The following is a 20,170-nucleotide window of genomic DNA, read 5'->3' on the forward strand; positions in this document are numbered from 1 at the left end:
CTCTGCCTGTCCTCCTGCAGCTTTCAGATATGGGTGCCACCCCCTTTTGCCTGGGTTGCTGTTTCCCATCAGCAGAGGAAGGTACACAATGAGGTAAATCCTGGGCTCATGTCTCAGTCAAAAGAGGAAAACTGAAACCAAAAAGAAAGATTGTATATCGTCAAAATGGGAGAGGGCGTGTTTCCTAGGACCTCTGCTTACTGGGGTTACCGCCTTCAGTGCAACTGAAATCTCTCCCTACACCCTTGCTTTCACCCCTGGGATAGGACCAGATGGGCCTGCCCCATAGCTCCCTGGTGTCTCTGTTGTGATTCTGTATCCCTTCCACCCTGACACTGACCTTGTATATTGGAGACAGACACATATCCTCAGAACAGCTGGGCCCAGGTCCTCCCTGTGTACAGTGGGAAGCATCAGCCTTTTACTCAGAGGGCTCGGGGCCTGCACTAGACACTACCAACACAGGGGCTTATGGATCTGGGCCAGGATGCGCCTGAGTGAGCTTGTGGGCCTCCTATTGTGTCCCACAGTTGAACCCCAGCCTTAGTGTGCAAAGGAATCACACAGCAACCATTCTGAAGGCTGCTGGCGGGGATGGGGTGGGTGATATCATATACATAATATGACAGGAGTCACGCAAAGACCATTCTGAAGGCTGCCAGCAAGACGAAGGGGGAAACTCATCATACATACAATATGACAGGAAAGACCAGAGATCCAGCCCCTCCATTCTATAGACATAGTGAATTGTGAATGAACCAAGAACAGAACTGAAGGTATTGAACTGTGCCTCCTCCAGGGGCCAACTCAGCCAAAGGTGACACACAGTGTGCACCTCTCTCTTCTCCTTCCTCCTCTGTCAAAGCCACTTTCAAGAGCAGCACAGAAAACTCTCAAGGGGAGAAAATGAGATGGCCCCTGTGGTGACCAGGGAGGAGGATGGTCTTGCTCACTAATAAAGCTATGAACAATGGTACCCCAGATCCAGACAGTGGGGAAGGGCCACAGATCCTCAGACACCAGATTTCTCTTCATCGGCCTCTTACCTTCCTGAAATGGCTGTGTCTGCATCTGCAGTCGGATCTTGATGAGCTCCACGGGGCCGCCCAGCCCAACAGAGACCATACCAGTTACCATGCTGGCCAGGAGTAGATCAGACAGACTTCGGCCAGGGCCATCCTGGAGTTCCCCACAGCGGTACTGGCTGAGGAACCGTTGGGTGTTGCTGAAGACCCCGAACACTACTGAGTTATAGATGGCAGTGCTGGCCAGGGGGAAGGACATGCCCTTGAAGAAGCCGAACACCTGTGGCAAGGGGGCCCAATGGGAGGAAGCGTGAGGTCAAACCACTCTTCAGGGGCTTTCTGTATAGCAGGCATGGGACCACCACCACCCCCAAGCTCAGAATTACTAATCCAGTGTGCCACAGAAGAGCCTCCAACAAAGGTCTAGATAACACAGAAAAGACAGAGGAGGAAGGCCACACGCAACTCAGGCAGTCGTTCTGTCCCTAACGATGAGCTTCCGCCTGTACAATGGAGTCTTGGCCTCAGATGTATGCATGCCCCAGACGGCAGTGTCAGAGCCAGAAAAAAAAAAATCAGACTGTGGTTGCAGAGGAACCCTAAGGAGTAGTGGAGATGTCAAGTACCAACACATCTTCTCACTAGCCACTCAAGCAAAGCTAGGGCTGTCTCTCTCTCTCTGTCTCTGTCTCTGTCTCTGTCTCTGTCTCTGTCTGTCTCTCTCATTACTTTGTATGAGTCAAACCAATAACAAAACAGTGTTCAGCTTCACTGAATTCACAGTCTTGGGGATAAGGCAGATGAGGAGAGGATAGAGGGTTTAGACAAACTAAGAGGTACCACTGTACAACTCACTAAGTCTGTGGTGACAGGCTAACAAAGGGACTTTCCAAGAGTACCAAGGACAGCATCTCAGAAAGGGACTCCTGACACAAACACACACAGATGCACGCAGGCACACACATACATGCATACGTAGGGAGAAGAAAAGGGGAGAGCAAGAGATGGGGAAGGCAAGAAGCACTGCTTCCAGCAGGGTCTCGAACTGTGGTCTCAATAAGACCACAAGTGCTCTAAGGGAAACTGGAAAATTCCACAGACATCAGGAGACCTGAAATGGTACACATGTGCCAACCACAAGGAAGTTCAGAGAAGCCACGTAACAAAATGAAAATGTAGAAAGCTATGCCACAGATGATCTTGATCTGAGAGGCATATTTGCATATGCCTTGTTTCAGGCTCTTCTCCATAACTTGAAACACTGAGCTACATTGTCTGAGAAATCACACCTGAAGTCCTCACCAGAGAGAGCCCTGGCACCGGGACACTGGCTGGCGAGTACTTCAGGGAACGTGAGCCAAAGAAAAGAACCAACGGCCATCTTTCGGGAGGCTGGGGAATCACACCCAGTTACCTAAGAACACCAAGTACAAGGTTGGCATTACTCACCCTGATTTTCAAAGTGGCCAATCAAGAGTTAAAGCTACACTGGCAGTTAAGATGAATTCGTCTGTTGGCAAGTTTGGTACCTGCAGGAGGCTGTACAAGCCTAGGGCATTTGTTACGATGTGGCCTGTGACAGCAACAATCTCACTGGGCACATTTCCAGGGGGGACTGCAGAGCTGCCATGAAGGACCACATTTGATTGTTTCTTTAAATTTTATCCTAAATGTAACTTTAAAATTTTTTTAGATTCCCCAAAGGGTAGTCTTAGAAAGTAACCTGCTAAGTCTTAAGAAGGAAGCTGGTGTTGCAAAATATTATTTTATTTCCTGTTTGAAAATCAGCACCTCAGTGTTGCGGTGGGGGTGGGGGTGGGGGCGGGAATTCCCACTGCATCCAGATAGAGGCTCAGCTTCCCAGCAATCATTGTGTCCGCCTTATTTATGCAGGAACTTTCCATTCCGTGGTTCTAAATTCCTCAGAGCTTCTCCAGAGAGTTCATACAAAACTTGATGGGAAGTTTCTTCCCAGCAGTGGACTAAGTGACCAGGGGTAAGCTGAGGTAAGGTAGCATTTGCCATGTGGTGCAAGATGAGAAGAAATAGGTGAGCCACAGCAGGCACAAGCTGCCTCACGTCTGTTGCAGTGATGTAGGACTATATCCTGGTCCATGAGGTCCAAGGGAGGCCCTGGCCGGCCCCCCCCCTCCTACCCCAGGGCACTTACACGCTCCCTCTTGTACACCATGCGGATACAGTTGAACGTGTTCGTGTAGCCGACACCAGCCTGCAGGCGAGTCTGAGGAGAGAGGCAAGGGCAGAGAGCCACTCAGAGATAGGTCACAAGCCCCCAAAGACACCCTACTCCAAGAGACCCACCCAGGGAGGAGGACCAGGTTCAGTCCCGGCCAACCGGGTGCCACATGATTTTCAGGGACACTTGCTCTACTCTCCACCCAGCCCAGTCCCATGAAGCAGACGGCTGCTTTGGATCAGATGATGGTCACTGGACTCCAGCGGCCAACCTCTTAGGTACAAAATGCCAGACCTGGGTTCTGTCCCTTTCCTGCTGTCTCTCACTCCACCCTTCTAAATGCCTCTGGGGACACCTGCTGATTTTTCCCAGCAGGCATCTTTCTAGCCTTTACCCCTTTCTCACCAGAACACAGCCTCGGCCCCAGTGTCTCCCTCTCACCTCTGGCTCCTCTGTGCCACAGCCAGACTGATTTTTCTTAAAATAATTGAAATCATGTCACTCTGTTTAAAACTCTCCAGGGCCTCCTATCAGATGCCTCCTATGCCGAGGACACTCTGGGGATTGGCCTGCCCGTCACCCTCGGAGCCATTTCTTCCAGTGGATGCCTACTTCCATGACAACCAAACCTATACTTCCTCCCTCCAACCTCTGTCCTGGCTGGTCCCCTAGAATTTCCTCGAGTTCCTGCTCTCCTGTTGGGTCTGAGCTTACATACAGTAAGTAGAGTTTATATTATGTTACCCCATGGGTAACATAACCCCCTATTGCCCTCTCCTCTTGCCCTTGCCTGGAGTTGGGCACAGCCTTGGCACAACTCTTTGCAACTCTGCAGTGACTGAAAAGGTTACACAGGAAAGGCAGATGACCACCCTCTGAGGAAGTCTGAGTGGTCAGGAGCAATGACAGTCACAGAACAGCGAGGGAGCTCCTAGGATTGTTCAGAATCATGCCTGTCCTGGACTCTTGAGAGTTCCACTTCTCTTTTAGCTATATTGCTTGACAGTCTCCCTAAGATGCTTTCTCAGTCCCTATATCCTGCACTGTCTCTTAAGAGCTGAGACAGCCCCACAAAGGTCCTGTCCCCTGCAGTACCCAGTGTGCAGCAAGGAGTGAACCCTCACCCCAAACAGGCCACCAAAGTGGCAGTCTCACAGATGGCATCTTTCTGCAGCCCCAACCTTCCATGATATGCATAGGTATCTTCTAGCACATCTGGTTCTAAAGGTGACTGTTAAGTGTGCAACTAACACAGGAATGCATTATGTTCATAAGTCTAACTGTATGTCCAGAGCCTCCTATGACCCACCGTCCCATCCTACTCACCTGCATCTGAGCAACAGCGTGGCCTCTAGCATGGCCCACAATTTGATTGGCATCTATTAGTAGCCACAGATAACAGAGGGGAAATGCTATCAAGCTTGTCTATCAGTATGAGGTTTATAACTGGGGAGATGGGTTAACCACCTTGCCAGATACTAGTTGTTAAATGTCTTGAATCTGAATCTGTTCCAACCCTCAGAAGATTCAGCAATAAAAACAGCAAAATCTCAGCCCTCATAGATAATATAGCTTAGTGAGGTTGGGGAAAAAAAATCCCCAAGAATAGCTGGGCAAAATACACTGGGCTAGATGGGTTTAAAGGAAAAGAGGGACTGGAGAGATGGCTCAGGGATTAAGAGTGCTTGCTGTTCTCAAAGAGGACCTGGGTTTGATCCCCAGCAAGTTCACAACTGCCATCTCCAGATCCAAGGGATCTGATGCCCTCTTCTGGCCTCTGATGGCACTGCACACACAGGGTTCACAGACACACATGCTGGCAAAAAATGCTCATACACATAAAATAAATCTAAAAAAAAAGTTAGAGCTAACACAGAGAAGGGTGGGTAGTAAGGTCAGGTGGATCTGGGAGGAGCAGAGATAGGGGAATAAATGCGACCAAAATGTATTGTATTTTGTACTCAAAGAATAAATAAACCATTTTTTTTAAAAATCATGGCAAAACAATTCGAATATATAACAGACAGTAAACTTCAATACTTTGAGAAATAGTAATTCCAAAATTATATATATATATATATATATATATATATATATATATATTGAGAGAGAGAGAGAGAGAGAGAGAGAGAGAGAGAGAGAGAGAGAGAGAGAGAGGGCTGGGTGGGAGAGACACCCTAAAATGCTCAGTGTGTTCAGAGTGGGGGCTGAACCCTTATAGTATTTTTGTTAAGCCCAGCCACAGAGGTTAAGCTTGGGGTAGGGTTTTCCCAGCCAGGACAATGACAAGGACTACGGAAAGTGATGTAGGCCTCCCTCTGTCTATACCCTACGTATCACTCACTGGCCTCAGATCTGACAGGGTGGTGGATGACCATAGAGGAACAAGTCCCCCACAAGCCTGAGTAATCAAAGCACCAAAGCCCATGTGTGGGCTTAGCTCATTAAGAGTCTCCTCGGGGCTGTGAGCAAAGTTCTATCAGACATGCTGAGCCTTGGCATGATGCTGTGGTCAGTGGTCAAGCCAAGACTCCTGGACCCTGGTTACCCCAGGAGCTGGTTATCCATGTGCACGGACTGCAGACTGCATATAGGCATCAGGAAGCCCTTTGCCACACCTTGCATATGAAGAACATTGCTGGTTTTAGTTCCCATGTTGCTGTGGCAGCTTGAAGCAGCCCAGCATATTGTCACACAGCTCTAGGTATCAGACACCCTAGTTCCTCGCCACTGAGCAGACAGTAGCCCAGGGCAGGGGAAGGAGCCTTAGCCTGAGGCCAGCAACTCAGGGCCAGATGATCAGGGTGCTCCACGGATGAGTCCTAAGCCCTCAGGCAGGCCTCTCACTTACCTCTCCTACCCCTGCAAGTTATCAGGGGAGGTATGAATTGCTCCCTGCTCTGACTTTAGCACCCCCTTGGACAAGTCTCATGACAGCCTCACCTAGGAGGTGCTATTTATCCATTTTTACAGTCAAGAAAATGAGAAAGGCTCGGTGCCAGGAATGGGTATGTCTTAGTTACTTTTCTATTACTGTGAAGAAAAAAACCAATACAACCAAGGCAACTTATAAAATAAAATATTCAATTTGGGGGCATACAGTTTCATCACTGCAGAGAGTATGGCAGCAGGCAGACAGGCAAGGAGCTTATATCTGACCCAGAAGAACGAGTCACAGGGAGTCTAACTGGGAAAGGTGTGGGCTTTTGAAACCCCAAAGCTCACCCACCCCCAGTGACACACTTCCTCTAATAGGACCATACTTCTTAATCCTTCCCAAACAGTTCCACCAACTGCGGACTAGGTATTCCAACATGATCCTTCTGGGCCATTCTCATCCAGACCCCACAGAGGGCAAGTGTTATAGCTAACATTGGATTCTTCTATTATTGTGTTGGTGGGAACACACATACATGGAGGGGACATACATGTGCACATATGCAAGTGAAGGCTGGAGGACAACCTTGGATGTTGTCTTCAGGGACTGAAGGCAACTTCAAAAAGAAAAAATGACCACTTCCTTTGAGATGGGGGTCTCTCAATGTCCCAGAACTCACCAATTGGGTAAGACTGACTAGTGGGTGGATCCTTCTGTCTCCCCAACTCTGGTGTGAAGATTCCAAGTGTGTGTCACTGTGCCTGGCATTTTAACATAGGTTCTGGAGATCAAACTCAGGTCCTTGTGCTTTCTAGGCAAGCACTTTGCTTGCCAAGCTATCTCACTGGCTTGACTGGACTCCTAGTTAGATTTGCCCAAGTCTTTTCAGTTGGCAGGGAATCTAGAGAAAAATGTTAGCCAGAAGGAAGAAGGATGTTCCAGGGCAAACAAGAGCCCGAGGTTAGATCCAGGGCAGACCATGCGAGTTCACTACCACACTGGGGTGTCAATAAGACATCCTCAGGCTGGACATGCCTGGATCTTCTGACAGGAAGAAGGGTTTTCCTAAGATGCAGAACAGAATGGGAAGAAGGTGGTGCTGGCGTTTTCAGGTGTGTGTGTTGGGAGCAGGGGACAGGCTTGACTATGCAGGAAGCGAAGGTACTCACTTCTCTAATGGCATGAATCCAGTGTGCCGTGTCCTTAGAAAGGAGACAAATCTGTGGCAAGAGACACAGGCCACACGAAGGCGGAGGTGGAGGTGGAGGTGGAGGAGTAGTAAAGGCTGCGCTCAGAACTGCAGCGACAGAATAAGCCAGGAAGAAGACATCGGGCAGAGCCCCGTTGAGGTTTCCAGAAGGGTACAACACCTTGAGCTTGTTTTCTGCTTCCTGACTGTCAGAGTCTCTTATTTGTTTGCTTTAAAGATGTATTTATTTTTAGCTATGTGTCTGGGTGTTTTGCCTGCATGCATGAACCACCTAATGTGGCTGCTAGGGGTTGGAACTCAGGTCCTTCAGAAGAGCAGCCAGTGCTCTTAACCACCGAGCCATCTCTCCAGCACTAATTTCTGTTCTCTTAAGTCAGACAATTGGTGGCAATGTGCTACAGCAACCCAAGAAACTAATACCCCAGTCATCTTTGTAAAGGTCAGTTCTTCACACCCCATTCAACGATAATTTGTCAAGAATTCCCTTTTATCTGCTCAACTAGAGAAATGATGCCACATGCCCATGTTCTGACACAGAGGTACAAATCTGATGAGCAATCCATGGGCAGTCCACTAGGAAGCCACTCGAGGGGACTTTTGAGGTGTCTCCATATTGCCCTCAAAGAGAAACGTACATGTACCGTTTACACTGGGGACCTTGAAACACATTCTCTGAATTTGGTTACAATGATGTGGCAACTGGGCAGCTGATTAATTTACATTGATGATATTAAACTAACGGCTCTCAGTTGTAATACCTGGGTATCAAGAACAGCTCCCCCAATGTTACCCTGCAAGGCAGAATAAATTAAGCCCTGCTTAATAGGAGAGGGGAGAGGGGAGAGGGGAGAGGGGAGAGGGGAGAGGGGAGAGGGGAGAGGGGAGAGGGGAGAGGGGAGAGGGGAGAGGGGAGAGGGGAGAGGGGAGAGGGGAGAGGGGAGAGGGGAGAGGGGAGAGGGGAGAGGGGAGAGGGGGGAGGAGAGAGAGTGCCACAGGCAGAAAAGGCAATAAAATTGCAAGGACAAAGGCAAAGGTCTGGGGCCTTTGAAAATGTGAGAGTGTTGCTTAATTGTCCTCTGAAAAGGTTAAACTGTCTTTTTTATCTTCAGTCAGTGTGCTGGTACCCAAGTCTCCTAGCTCTGCCTGACTGACAGCTGAAAACTCTTTTCCTGTTTTGTAACCATCACCACCTGTGATTAAGAATTAAGAATTGTAAGAATTCTTAATATGGGGGGAGGGGTGATAGCAATCAGAACGCACTGACTCCATGCTTGGAGTTGTCAAAGAACAAAGTTAATAAAAGCTTTAAATAGTACACACACACACACACACACACACACACACACACACACTTTGCAAATAGGAACTGCCCCAATCAGGGTCTGGAGACATGGCCTGCGCAGTTCCACAGCTCAGGATTTCTGATTAGAAGTGTGCTTAGCAATTGATCCCACTGGCGGCGTTGGTTGTCTGTCAGGAGAGCCTTTGGTGCGGGTAGACTGGGAAGGAATTTGGCGAGTCTGAGTAAGTGGGGTAGCAGGGTTAGCCAGTATTCTCCTGACAAAGCTAAGGTATAATAACTGAGCCCCACCTTGAAGGAGAGATAGCATGCAGAGAGTAAAGCGGGCACTCACCTAGGAGGGGCTCATTGTCACATGCAGAGGAACACAGGCAGAAGGAAACTGCAGACCCGTGAGTCAGGCCTCTGAGCTGCTTCTGTACACAGTCCAGGGATTTTTAGCAGAGTCAAGAGCAGTATTGGTGGTCATGTTTCTGGGGCTTGGCTGGGTCCTGCTCACCACAGATGGGTGGCAGGTGGCAGGACTTAGAATGTCCTTTTTTGGGGTATCTTATCCCTTCATCACTCTGTTTTTCGTGGTATGGCTGGAGACATGCCCTCCTACTCCTTCAGGGATACCTCTGAATGTCAGGATGGCTCTGCTGGCTCCAGAGTCCCCCACCTATGTGCCTTTTCAGGTTATTCCAACCTAGGTCTAAATGGCCAACCTGATATCCAAGGGCCCTAAGGACTGAGGGCCGACCTACCTAAATCTGGGCCCATAGCTGTAACACAGAACCAGCTGAATCAGCAAATCTGGTCTTGCTGCTCTTTCCCAAGCAGAGTCCCTACCCAGGGTCCCTGCTTTACCCCCTATTCTCATGCTGTCCCCTATGCCTGGCATGTCTTCTCCAATGGCTGGAAACCTACAACTGCATCTCACGTTCCAAACCTTCCCTGACTGTTCAGCTCCCCAGGGACTTGGAGGAGGAGGAGAACTAGCGGAGAGCCATCGCTCGTTTCTCATCAACTCACCAGATTCTGCAGGTGGACAGGAGACAGCAATGGAAACAATGTTTCCTAACACTCACATCCCCGCACTACCTCCCCGGACTAGCAGAGGGCCTGCACTGGAGAGTCTGGGCTGGAGGGTCTCTGGGGGGATCAGAGAGAGAGAGGCACAGACCCAGGAAAGACCCATTTGAGGTACTGCCCCAAGAGGTCATGAAAACACAGCTACTGTACCTTGACTGTGTCCAGAGGGTAGCCAACAATGACGCTGGATACACCTGTAGGTCAAAGAAGAACACCTGGTCACCCCAACTCTGGACTCCTGGTCTGTCCCTGCCAGCTCCTAAAAGAGGTCAGAGAGCTGAGGCATGGCAGGCGTCAGTCACAGTTAGTCACTAGAGATCAGTCTTCCAGGGCCTGGTCCAGTTACTGAGGGAGGCAGAGAGAGGAGAGTCAACCCTGGGCCTTATTTTTAAAAGGACCCCAAAATAGGAATTAAGGTTCTGAAGACAACTGAATATCCACATGCGAAAGAACAGAGTTAGTCCCCTGCCTCATTACTACCTAGAAAAATTAATCCAAAATAGACCAAAGGCTTAAAACTATAAAGAATCAAATATGTGGGAAATACTTTACAAACCTGGTTTTGTAACATTTATAGTTACAGTAAAACACACACACACACACACACACACACACACACACACAATCAACAAAAGAACAAAGTAGGTGAAGTAGACATCATAATAGGTACTCTCATGAAAGTGAAGGCAAATAGCTTTAAAATCGTAGATATCTTTTACAAATCACATATCTGTTAAAGGTCTGAAATCCAGAACACCCCGAGAACTCTTACAGATAAAACAATGTTTAAATGGCCAAATAGACATCCCTCTGAAGAAGACATGCCAATGGCCAACAGTATAAGACTGTAGACTCAACATCATTAGTCGCTAGAGAAATGTAAATCAAAACAATAATAACATTTCCCTTCATAACCACCAGGATGGCTGCAACTTTCTAAAAGGAAGCAATAAGCATTAACAAAAATATAAAGAAATTAATTTTTAATGGCTATTCAAAAAAAAAGAAATTAAATTAAAAAAAAAATTTATGTGAATGAATGTTTCCCGGCACGTATGTATGTGCCCACATGCATGCAGTGTCCAGAGAGGGTAGAAGAGGAAGTCTGCTTCCCGGCAACCACAGTTATAGATAGTTGTGAGTATATGGATGCTTGGAACTGTACCTGAAGAGTAGTGTTGACTCTTCTGAACTACCTCTCTAGCCCTGAGACATTAGAACTTTTGTATGTTGTTGAAGGAAACAGAGCCTTTGCTCTAGAAAACTGGTTATTCCTCAAAAAAAAGTTAAACACAGAATCACTACATGACTCAGTATTTTCAATCCTAGAGATATAACCCCAGGGCTGAAAGCAAGAACTCAAACAAAACAAGCACACTCATGGTCAGCACACTGTTCGTCACATGCCACAAAGGTTGGGAACAGACCTAATGTTCATTAACTGACAAACAACAAACACGGTGTATAAAAATGGATTGTTACTTAGCTGCTATTAGTACTATGTAGCCATTTCCTCCAAATGGAAACATTCTGTCTTGGAGGATCCTTAACATTCAGGAAGTAAAACTCACAAGTCTCAGAACTTCCTGAAACTTATAAAATTTACAGGATTCTCTTCCCAATGGTACAAAAACAGGGCTGCTGGAGAGAGGAGACTGTCCAGCTGTACTGAGAACATGTATGCAGCAGCTTTCAGGAGCGATCAGCCATGCTGGAGTGTGTGTTCGGCGTATCAGCTACCTGTGAGTCACCCAGGCTCCTGTAACTATACCTCCTTGCCTATACCTCTGTAAGTAACTCCAGTAAACTCACTGACTTGTTAAGCTAGACTTTGATGGAATCATTTCTTTGGTCTGTCACTCATACTCTATCTGGGGTCACAAAACAGGTAGGAGTATAGTACCGAACCCTACTGCAATGTCGGCAAACCTTAAAACCCATAGTTGCTAAGCAAGAGAGGCCAGACACAAAAGGCAGACATGCCATGCAGCTTTATTTAAGTGAATTATGTAGGACAGGGAAAGCCTCAAGACAGAAAACAGATAAATAGGTTCCAGGGGTATGGGGGGGGGGTGTGTTTAGGAGTAACCACTGAATGGATATAGGTTCTTCTTTGGTCATGATAAACAGTAAACTCTAAAGCATTATTTTAGCAAACAGTGAAATGGGTAACTTCAAAGCAGGAATGTAAGGGGAGGCAGAGAGAGGAGGGGCAGAAGGAGAGGTAGAGAGGGACAGAGAGAGACAGAGAGAGAGCAAGAGAGAGAGGCAGACAGACAGAATACCTGGCTACACACATTCTCGTGTAAAACAGTCCCAGATCTTGATAAGAAGCCTATGTGGTGCCCAGCAACCGAGAGTCACACAGGGCTCTTTCTCCAGGACTAATTTCTCCACTACATTGATGACAACAACTCTGCCATCAGAAGTGAGTTTAACAAGCCAGGCAACAGGGGCACTTGTTGGTCTAGAACCTCCTGTCTTCTTCACCCTCCACACTCTGTGAACTGAGCAGCCCAGAGGTGAGCAGATGCAGACAAAGCTACACTCTGTCCAGCAGGGAGGGAGGAGTTCAGCTCCTAGGACGCCTCGTCTCCCTGCCCAGAGCAGGGCAGGCATCTTCAGGTCTGGAGTCAGCTCAGAGTCAGCTGCCCACGGGCATCTCCCTGACCACACTCACTATCTCCCTGAAATCATGGATGCAAAGTAAAAAGTAGAGGGCTAGGGCAGTAGTTCCCAGAATTTGGAAAGTCTGCAGAACTTCAAACAAATGTGGAGGACGTCGTAGTGAAATTTTGTTGCACAATGTCATGAAGGAAGACAACCGCTATTGGAAAGTTTGGGGGTTCATGGGCTTTCAAGGCTCTAGGCAGACCTTTGATGCCATGTCACCTGGATTAGAATCCTAGTACCTGACACCCACCATAAGAAAGTCACCAAATTGTTCTGTATTTCCATTCTCTTTCCACTAAATAAGTCTGTAAAGGCATCTACTCCATTGGGGTGCTATGTAATGAGAGAAATACGTATAAGCAGAGCAAAGTGCACACGCTGCAGGAGTCAGTACACAACAGCCAAGGACAGTAAATATACAGGACACTGGCAGTTCTGAGAGGTGGGGGGCACAACTGTGAATTACAGGGGAGATGAGGCATGCGTAAACATACTACACAGCTTATAGGGGTGTTTTACTTCTTGGTGGGGTAACTAAAAAAACCACCAAATCATCCATTTGAGCTGGAGAAATTTTTAATGTAGAATACAAACCTTTGAGGACACAGCACAGGCATTTCAGCCTACCTGAAACCTGCTAAGCATCCGGTCCATGGGTTGCAGACGACTGGCGATGGGACCTGCCCTGCAGTGAGCCTGAGGCTCTCAGCCTCTGACTTGTCAGAGACCTCAGGACACAGCAAGCCCCAGCTGGGCTTTATTCAGAAACTTATTTTGATAACTACTCCCAGCTATTTTGCTTTCTTTTGGCCAGCCAAACTGATACCGAATGTAGCAACACCTGAGGGGAGGTAGAGAACCAAAAGGACCAGAAGAGCTGGAGATGGGGACACCGAAGAAGGCTAGAGCTGATGGCTGACAGACGCCAGACCAGAGGGATTCCTTTCCGTTGTAACAGCGCTCCACTCCCTGTCCTGCGGGCTCCGCTCCCTTCAAGAGCAACGCCCCTAAGACAATCTGATCTTGAAGTCCAAGTTCTTGGCCACCCTGAGACCGGGATTCAGCAGCCAAGCCAAGCGTCAACCCAAGCACAATTTCGTGGAGATGTGTCACCAACTCAGGTGCGCCCCGGGTCACTGAAGGGTGTGCGCGCACTGGGGTGGCTCCATTGGTTGTCTACTCTGACCAGCGGTTTAATCATTATGGGACCCAAGTTTGCTGGGGCCTAAGCTGAGGCAAATCAGAAGCCCGAGGAAATCAACGTGAATCTTAAAGGGCTTGGCTTCACAGACCAGGAGGGATCTCAGGACCAGCCAAGCGGACTGGGCTAGGGACACCCGGTGCTGCAGGCGTCGCTCACTCCGGGGTGCCTGATGAAACCCGCAATGCAAAGCGCACTAACCGAGCACACCGGGTGCAAACAGCTGGCACGGCGCCACCGGGCACTTTGCCCTGTGGTGCGGGGTCTTTCGCAAGCACACTCACCTCCGATCCAGCCTGCCACAAAGTCTTCCAGCTGGAAGCTGCCCATGGCCGACGCGACGTGCGCCTCGCCCTCCCGCAGCCGGCGCTACGCCCGCTCAATGTGTGCCGGGCATGGCCCCACGGGTTCACGAGCACAGCGGAGGCGCAACTCGGTCACTCTGCAAGTTCTTCTCTAAACTCCAGAGTTCCAGCCACCCGCGCTCTGGCTGTCAGCGAATGGGGGCGGGTAGCTGACAACCCGCCCCCAGAGGATCTTAAAGGCACAGGCAAGGTGTGATTCAGTGGGGCGGGCCCAGGCCCCGAGGGGACTTCTCTTGGTTCCTATGGCCTCTCCCCCACCCTCGAAGAGCCAGCCCCTGTTTAGGATGTGTTTGCAAAGTTCATCAAAAGAGGGAAGGAGGGAAGCTTTAGAAACACCAAACATGCCTGCAATAGAACTCACCTGGGAAGACTCAACTTTGTTAAAGGCAGACAGCCCTGCAGTAACTGAAGGTTTGGGGAGACGGGCTAGTGGGAATGATCACCTGCCATGCAAGCCTGGGACCTGAGTTTGGGTTCGCAGAACCCATATAAATGCCGGACTTGGTTGGATGCCAGGAACTTCAGAATTGGGGGCGGAGTCAGAGTTGGGGTTCACTTGACAGCCTAGTGGGAAACAGAGTAGGAGATTTAAGGTTCTCTTCACATGCACACATATACACATGCAAGTACACACATGCGTGCACACAAATACATATGCCTACAAACACACACATTCCACATGTGTGCATGCATATACATACACATGTACACACACTCACACACATGTGCATGCACACATATACACATGCAAACACACACATACATATGCATGCAAACACATATACATGTACACATGCTTATACATACACATGTACATACACATGTGTGCATGCATGCATATACATATGCAAGCACACATATACACACATGTGCACACATATATACACTCACAGGCACACCTACATATACATGCATGCACTCACACACATGCACAAAAACAGTAATTGAACAATATCTATAAACCGGAAATTCTCAATGCTCTGATGAGCTGACTGAAAGCCACGGACAGTTTCACTGTAAGATGGAGTACACAGAACTTCCCAGGCCACTTTTAGAGTTGAGACTCCCTCTCCTCCTCCAGGCCTCACACCGGCCGCATGCCCTGGATTGAGAGTCCCATCTATTAGAGAGAAACTGAATAAGGTAGTGGGAGGCACCGTGCCCAGAAATCAGTGTCAAGCTCGCTCCAAATAAATCCTGCACTTAACCAAAGCCTCCTCTGTGGGCCGGGGCTTACCTTTTCAGCACATCTGTGAACCCCACTTCACAAGCTAGAAAAGCCGGTATGTTTAAAGTATAAAATGTGTATGCATCTCACACAGAGAGGATAATCCTTCAGAAAAGTGGCCAAAGCAGGGGATGAATGTGGCCAGCTCTACATCTGAACAGATTCCAGCTTTTTCTCCTAACCCTGGCTTCCACAGGGAAAAAAGTCAGGGAGAAACTACCCAGAAGGAAACTCCTGGAGCTCCTCTGATGTGGGCACACAGCCCCCTTCTGTGGACAGGCCTAGCCTGAGTGGACGCCCCCTTGCATGGGAAGCCTTCTCACTACAAAGGGAGCAAATGTTCCCAGCAGGCAGGCTACAGTAAAGCATGTGGACTCCATCCACTACAGGCTACGGATGCCCTCTGACGCCTCAGCTTTGTGTTGGTAGGAGCTAGCGGTCTCCACACATTTCGGATGTTTTACCTGTTAGCCAAAGGGATGCTAGCCGGATACAGAGATGGACGATGGAAGATTATTATTCAACCCTCTGCGATCACAGCATTCTGATGGCTCAGTCAGTAACTCAGCAGAACCTGCCATAGGGGTGAGGCTCTCTCAGAGAACTTCACACCCAGCCCTGGAGACCTCAGCATGTCCTGGCCAGCCTTCAGAACAGCAAGGACAGGGCTGGAGACTCCCTCCAGGACCTGCCAGGAACTAAAGTGATAGAGCTAGCTAGCATTTCCCCCCCCAGAGCTCCCCCATCCCCACCCCCACCCCTGCTAAGCAGCTGCCAAAAAGGAAGCCACAGACAGCCACATTCTTCTCAGGCAGAATTCTGAGGTGGACACCTCTCTACTTTGGGGAAGCCTCCAGGCCCCAAGTCCTGTTTTCTCAGCTTGGCAGAAACACTCCTCACCCACCCGCTCCAAGGCACACCACTCCTCCCCTTCCTGTATTTATGTGCTCTAGAATGTACACAGCCACTGTTACCCCAACCCCCTCCTGAGATGGCACTTGGTGGGTGTTAGTGTTGTCCTGTGCTGGCCTGACAATGTGATTCCAGTCAACTGTGGCCCTTCCTCTAGCCACACCCTCTCAGAGCCATGTGCTCAGAGAACCTAGTGGTCCAAAGACTTTTTCAGGCATAGCTAGGGGGTTGGTGGCAGGAGATCCCTACCAGATTCTGGCTCGACCCACACTGTCACAGCCAAAAGATGGTCTTCTTTGCCTCAGATTCCCTCTGTAAACAGACCACACACCCAGCAAAGCCCCCAGCTGCAGTCCGGGGACAGCCAGGCTGGCCACACGAGGCACCTTTGTTCCATTCAAAATGTCCTGACTTCCCCTGCCTCAGTGGGTGACCTTGTGTTCAGCAGTGTCCAGCTAGCTTCCAGCAGGGATGCAGCTCAGGTCCCAGCCACAGCACTCAAGGGTAAGAGGAGTAATGGATACTGCCTCTAGGAAGTGTCTCTGCTTGATCTGCTCTTGTCCCAGGATGATACTTTTGGGTCAGTGTCCAGGCTTCTCCTCCCAAGGCAAGACTCTGGCTATTGACCCCTGCTAGAGGGTCTGCAGAGGAGTGAGGCTTGGGGTCCTCCTGTAGCCCTGTCCCCTTCCTCCATGGGATGTGTACAGAGTTCATTTTTAAATTCTAGAGCCAAGGCTACCCAACTGAGTGTGGGATGAAGCATGAAGCAGGGGTTGGCGAGGGGAGTCTTACAGTGTCCTACAGAGGGAAAAGCCACAGCCTATGGCTACACTCCCTTCATGTGCACAGTGACCCACTCAGTCACATGGTCACCACCAGAACTAGGCTTAAAACTGTGCTCTGCTAGGCCCATGATCCAGGCCTGGAACCTTTGGGAAAATGTAAGGTCTCCCAAGAGCGGCCTTTTGGTGAGTTTACTGTCGGAGTACATCCAATGTGAAGCCAGCCAGATCCCAAGGCCACTCTTGTAGGACCACCTAGTACTTCCAGGCAGACTGCCAGCTCCTCGGTCCTGTGTCAGGGTGGTCTTGAGTTGACAGGCAACATTGCTGCCTGATGAGGCCTCCCTGGCCTAGGGTATTGCTGTTTTCATTGCCAGTGAGAAGAGTTGAAGCCCTCACAGTCCTGATTGCATGCATGAACCTGTCCTGAAGCACATTACAAGGAGAACTGACAGAACCGTACATCATGTGGCAGCGTGGAGCAGACCCTCAGAGTCCTGAGCCCTGGGGCTTGGGACCCAGAACAACACTGGTTCCAGGAGAGGGAACAAAGCTGTCTCACTTCCTGGACTTGCCTCTAGGGAGCAGCAGTGCCGCTGCCACTGTCAGAATCTAAGCTGTCCTCTTACTGGCTCACAGGGAAACCAGGGCTCAGAGTTAACCTTTCAGAGGGGGATTCAGAGACAGAGAGACTCTGGGGGGGGGGCTCCCGGGGTTGCCAGAGACAGAAATTCCATTCCATTTCCCCCTCAGTTCTTCCACACAGGGAACCCCAGCGGTGTCGCCTGTGTGGTAGGGGCATGTGGGGAGTGGGGCACTGGAATCCTTGGATAATGGGGCCCATTTCTGGTTTCTCACTGTCTCCTTCAAGGGGAATAAAAGCCAGTCTTTCCTTCTGAGAACGCAGCTAAGGAAGAGACAGTTTGCCTGGGATGAAACGTGAAAACTACTGGGAAGCACAGGAGTAGTAGTCTTTCCAGAAGTCAGGAAAGGCTCTCTCTGCAGCCTGGCATTTCCTGATTGTGCCTAGAATCTACTCAGCCGAAGGCTCCAGCTTGCCAACTCTTCTCTTACCCAAGGACTCAGTCCCTCCCTGTGCGCACCGTCTACACCTGAGCCAGCTGCTGACCCAATGTGAGGGGCGGTGGCTTTATTCGCCCCTCCTTTGTCTCCTGTCTGTATGTAGATATGGGGTACCTTGGAGATGTCCACGAACCTTCCTGAATTTACACCCTCGTCCCTCCACTTACAATCCTATAATTCACCTGATCCCAGACTTCACTTCTGAGCACAGAACCTCGTCTCTTCTATGCCTCCACCTGAGAGACAGATGGCCCAAGCACATCCAGGAGAACTCAGCTCCTCCCTCTGCCACCTCAACCCCACCCCGCCCACCACCAGCTTGGGGAACTGCACCTCCAATAAGCTGCCCTGCAAACCTGGGTATGAGCCTCACTCCTCTCTCTCAGGACCTGCCTCATCCCACCAGCCAGGAATTCCTGGTGTTTTCCCTTCTCGATGGCTCCAGTGTCCACTGTTCTCTTAACAGTCTGGCCTCTGGCTATGCTGTCACTGCCTGAGCATGGTGGATATGGGCTCTTTGTTCCCTCTGACCTGGTCCTGGGCCCCGTCTCCAATGGCTACTACAGCAGGCTTCTGAAGTGTGGCCTCTGCTCTGGCCACCTCTGTGCAGTACCCTCCAGGGACTCTGTGGCCTTGGCTGTACTCACTAATTCCCTATTAAGGCGTGTGCAAGTCTGTGAGTCAGAGTCCAGTGGCCTTTCCGCTCCTTTCTCCTACCCACCTAGCTTTGTCCAGCTGGAGTCCAGCCAGGCAGTGTGGCCTTCACAACCCACATTCCTTCCCTGTGTGGGACCATATGTACTGGTTCCTTGTAGAGATGCCTCCCCCGCCCTCACCCTGCTCTCTGGCTAACCCAAGTGCCTAACTCCTTTGTGGTCCTACTTGACTGCCACCTTCTCCTGCCAGGCCTCTGCTTGAGTGCATGCCAAGACATTCTCTGCCTTGTCTGTGCTGAACATACCCATGTGGCTGCCTGTCCTCTCTGGCTTGTAGTCTGTCTACCTTGTTCCCTGGGCCTGCAAAGGCCTGATATTCAGTCAGCACTCAGAGGTGCCTTAAACAGGGAAATGGAATGGAATTTCTGTCTCTGGCAACCCAGGGAGCCCCCCAGAGTCTGTCTCTGAATCTCTCTCTCTGAAAGGGGCAGGGAACTAAAGGACTAGCCACCTAATGTCAGCAGAAGAGGGAGTCCTAATCATGGCAGAGCTGAGGTAGCAGCTACCTCACACTTCTCCAGGGGCCTTTCCCAGAGTCCCACAGAATCCTGATTTCTTTCAGGCCCTCCGAGGTTTCTTTCCTATCTCTAGGCTTTTGTGCTGATCACTAGACCCCTTTCCCCCAAAACAGAAAGACAGTTCACTGATGGCTGTAATGGGCCCCACATAGGCTTTGGGCCTGCGTTGTTTCTGTGCAGGCTGGCGGGGGCGTGGGGGTCTTTTGTAACTGGAGGGAGAAAAGGGCCACACTGATTTTGGGGTTGTGTGTGAGCTTGTCATCGGGAACAGGGTTTCTTCCTCATCGGCAGTTCTCTGGGGTCTGCGCAGAGAATGCTCAGATGATGTTCAGCCTGTCGTCCACCCAGTGAGACTTCGGGAGCTGCGCGGCAGCGTGTGGCTGTGGAGTGAAGGCGGATTGGCCATTTGAGGACTAGGCTGGCTGGTCGCTGCGCCAGGGCTGAGACTGCTGCTGCTGGTGATGTCCTCTTAGGCAGTGTCCGAAGAATAAAACTGTAGACCTCGGGACAGCAGCTGTGTCTTGACAAGATGTGCCAGGAGAGGGCGCTGCTGCACAGCGCTCGGAGCATCCAGGTGGAAAAGGATGGTGTGGTCGTCAATGGAGGGGTTTCCTGCCACGGGCTGGTAAGGAGCTGGGCTCCTCATTTAAAAGGGTTCAGCAAGATGTCTGAGAGCGTCAGCGAGGGTGGAGGGGAGGAGGGGGAGGGAGCCACTGAGCGTCTTCTTTTCTTGGGAGCTGTAGACTGGAAAAACAAACAAACAAACAAACCTTGCTTCAGGATCACTCGCAGCTTGTAACCTGGCTCTGCCAGGAGGCCCCCATCTTGCGGGTGGGTGGTCAGCTCTGCCAGGCTACACCAGGCTTTCAGGCGGGAGGTCAAACATGTTTGCTAATGCCACTCAGTGATGATGCTTGTGAGACTCAGCGGCTGCTCCACTCCAAGCCCCAGATGCTCCTTCAGGCCAGAACTCAAGAAGGGAAGTGACTTCCCTGAAGGCCCACAATT

The 20,170-nt window shown here is 50.0% G+C and overlaps 1 protein-coding gene across 2 annotated transcripts in view; it reads right to left on the reverse strand.

Annotated features, from left to right (window-relative positions):
* The window catches only part of Slc25a48 (solute carrier family 25 member 48), a 40,296-nt gene extending 24,564 nt beyond the window's left edge, over window positions 1–15,732 (reverse strand). The window contains exons 1-5 of one of the 2 annotated variants that reach the window (XM_076938932.1): window positions 15,616–15,732; window positions 14,285–14,487; window positions 9,835–9,878; window positions 3,196–3,267; window positions 1,047–1,305 (exon numbers count right to left, since the gene is read on the reverse strand). In XM_076938932.1, the coding sequence (XP_076795047.1) occupies window positions 1,047–1,305; window positions 3,196–3,216 (280 nt within the window). In that variant the 5' untranslated portion in view covers window positions 3,217–3,267; window positions 9,835–9,878; window positions 14,285–14,487; window positions 15,616–15,732. Of the gene's footprint in view, window positions 1–1,046; window positions 1,306–3,195; window positions 3,268–9,834; window positions 9,879–13,842; window positions 14,074–14,284; window positions 14,488–15,615 lie in introns of those variants that run through there. The other variant, XM_034509674.2, reaches the window with a different exon arrangement.
* Window positions 15,733–20,170: the final 4,438 nt, after the last annotated feature.

Source organism: Arvicanthis niloticus, chromosome 8, assembly GCF_011762505.2.
Source record: "Arvicanthis niloticus isolate mArvNil1 chromosome 8, mArvNil1.pat.X, whole genome shotgun sequence".
In the NCBI taxonomy this organism is placed as follows: Eukaryota; Metazoa; Chordata; class Mammalia; order Rodentia; family Muridae; genus Arvicanthis; species Arvicanthis niloticus.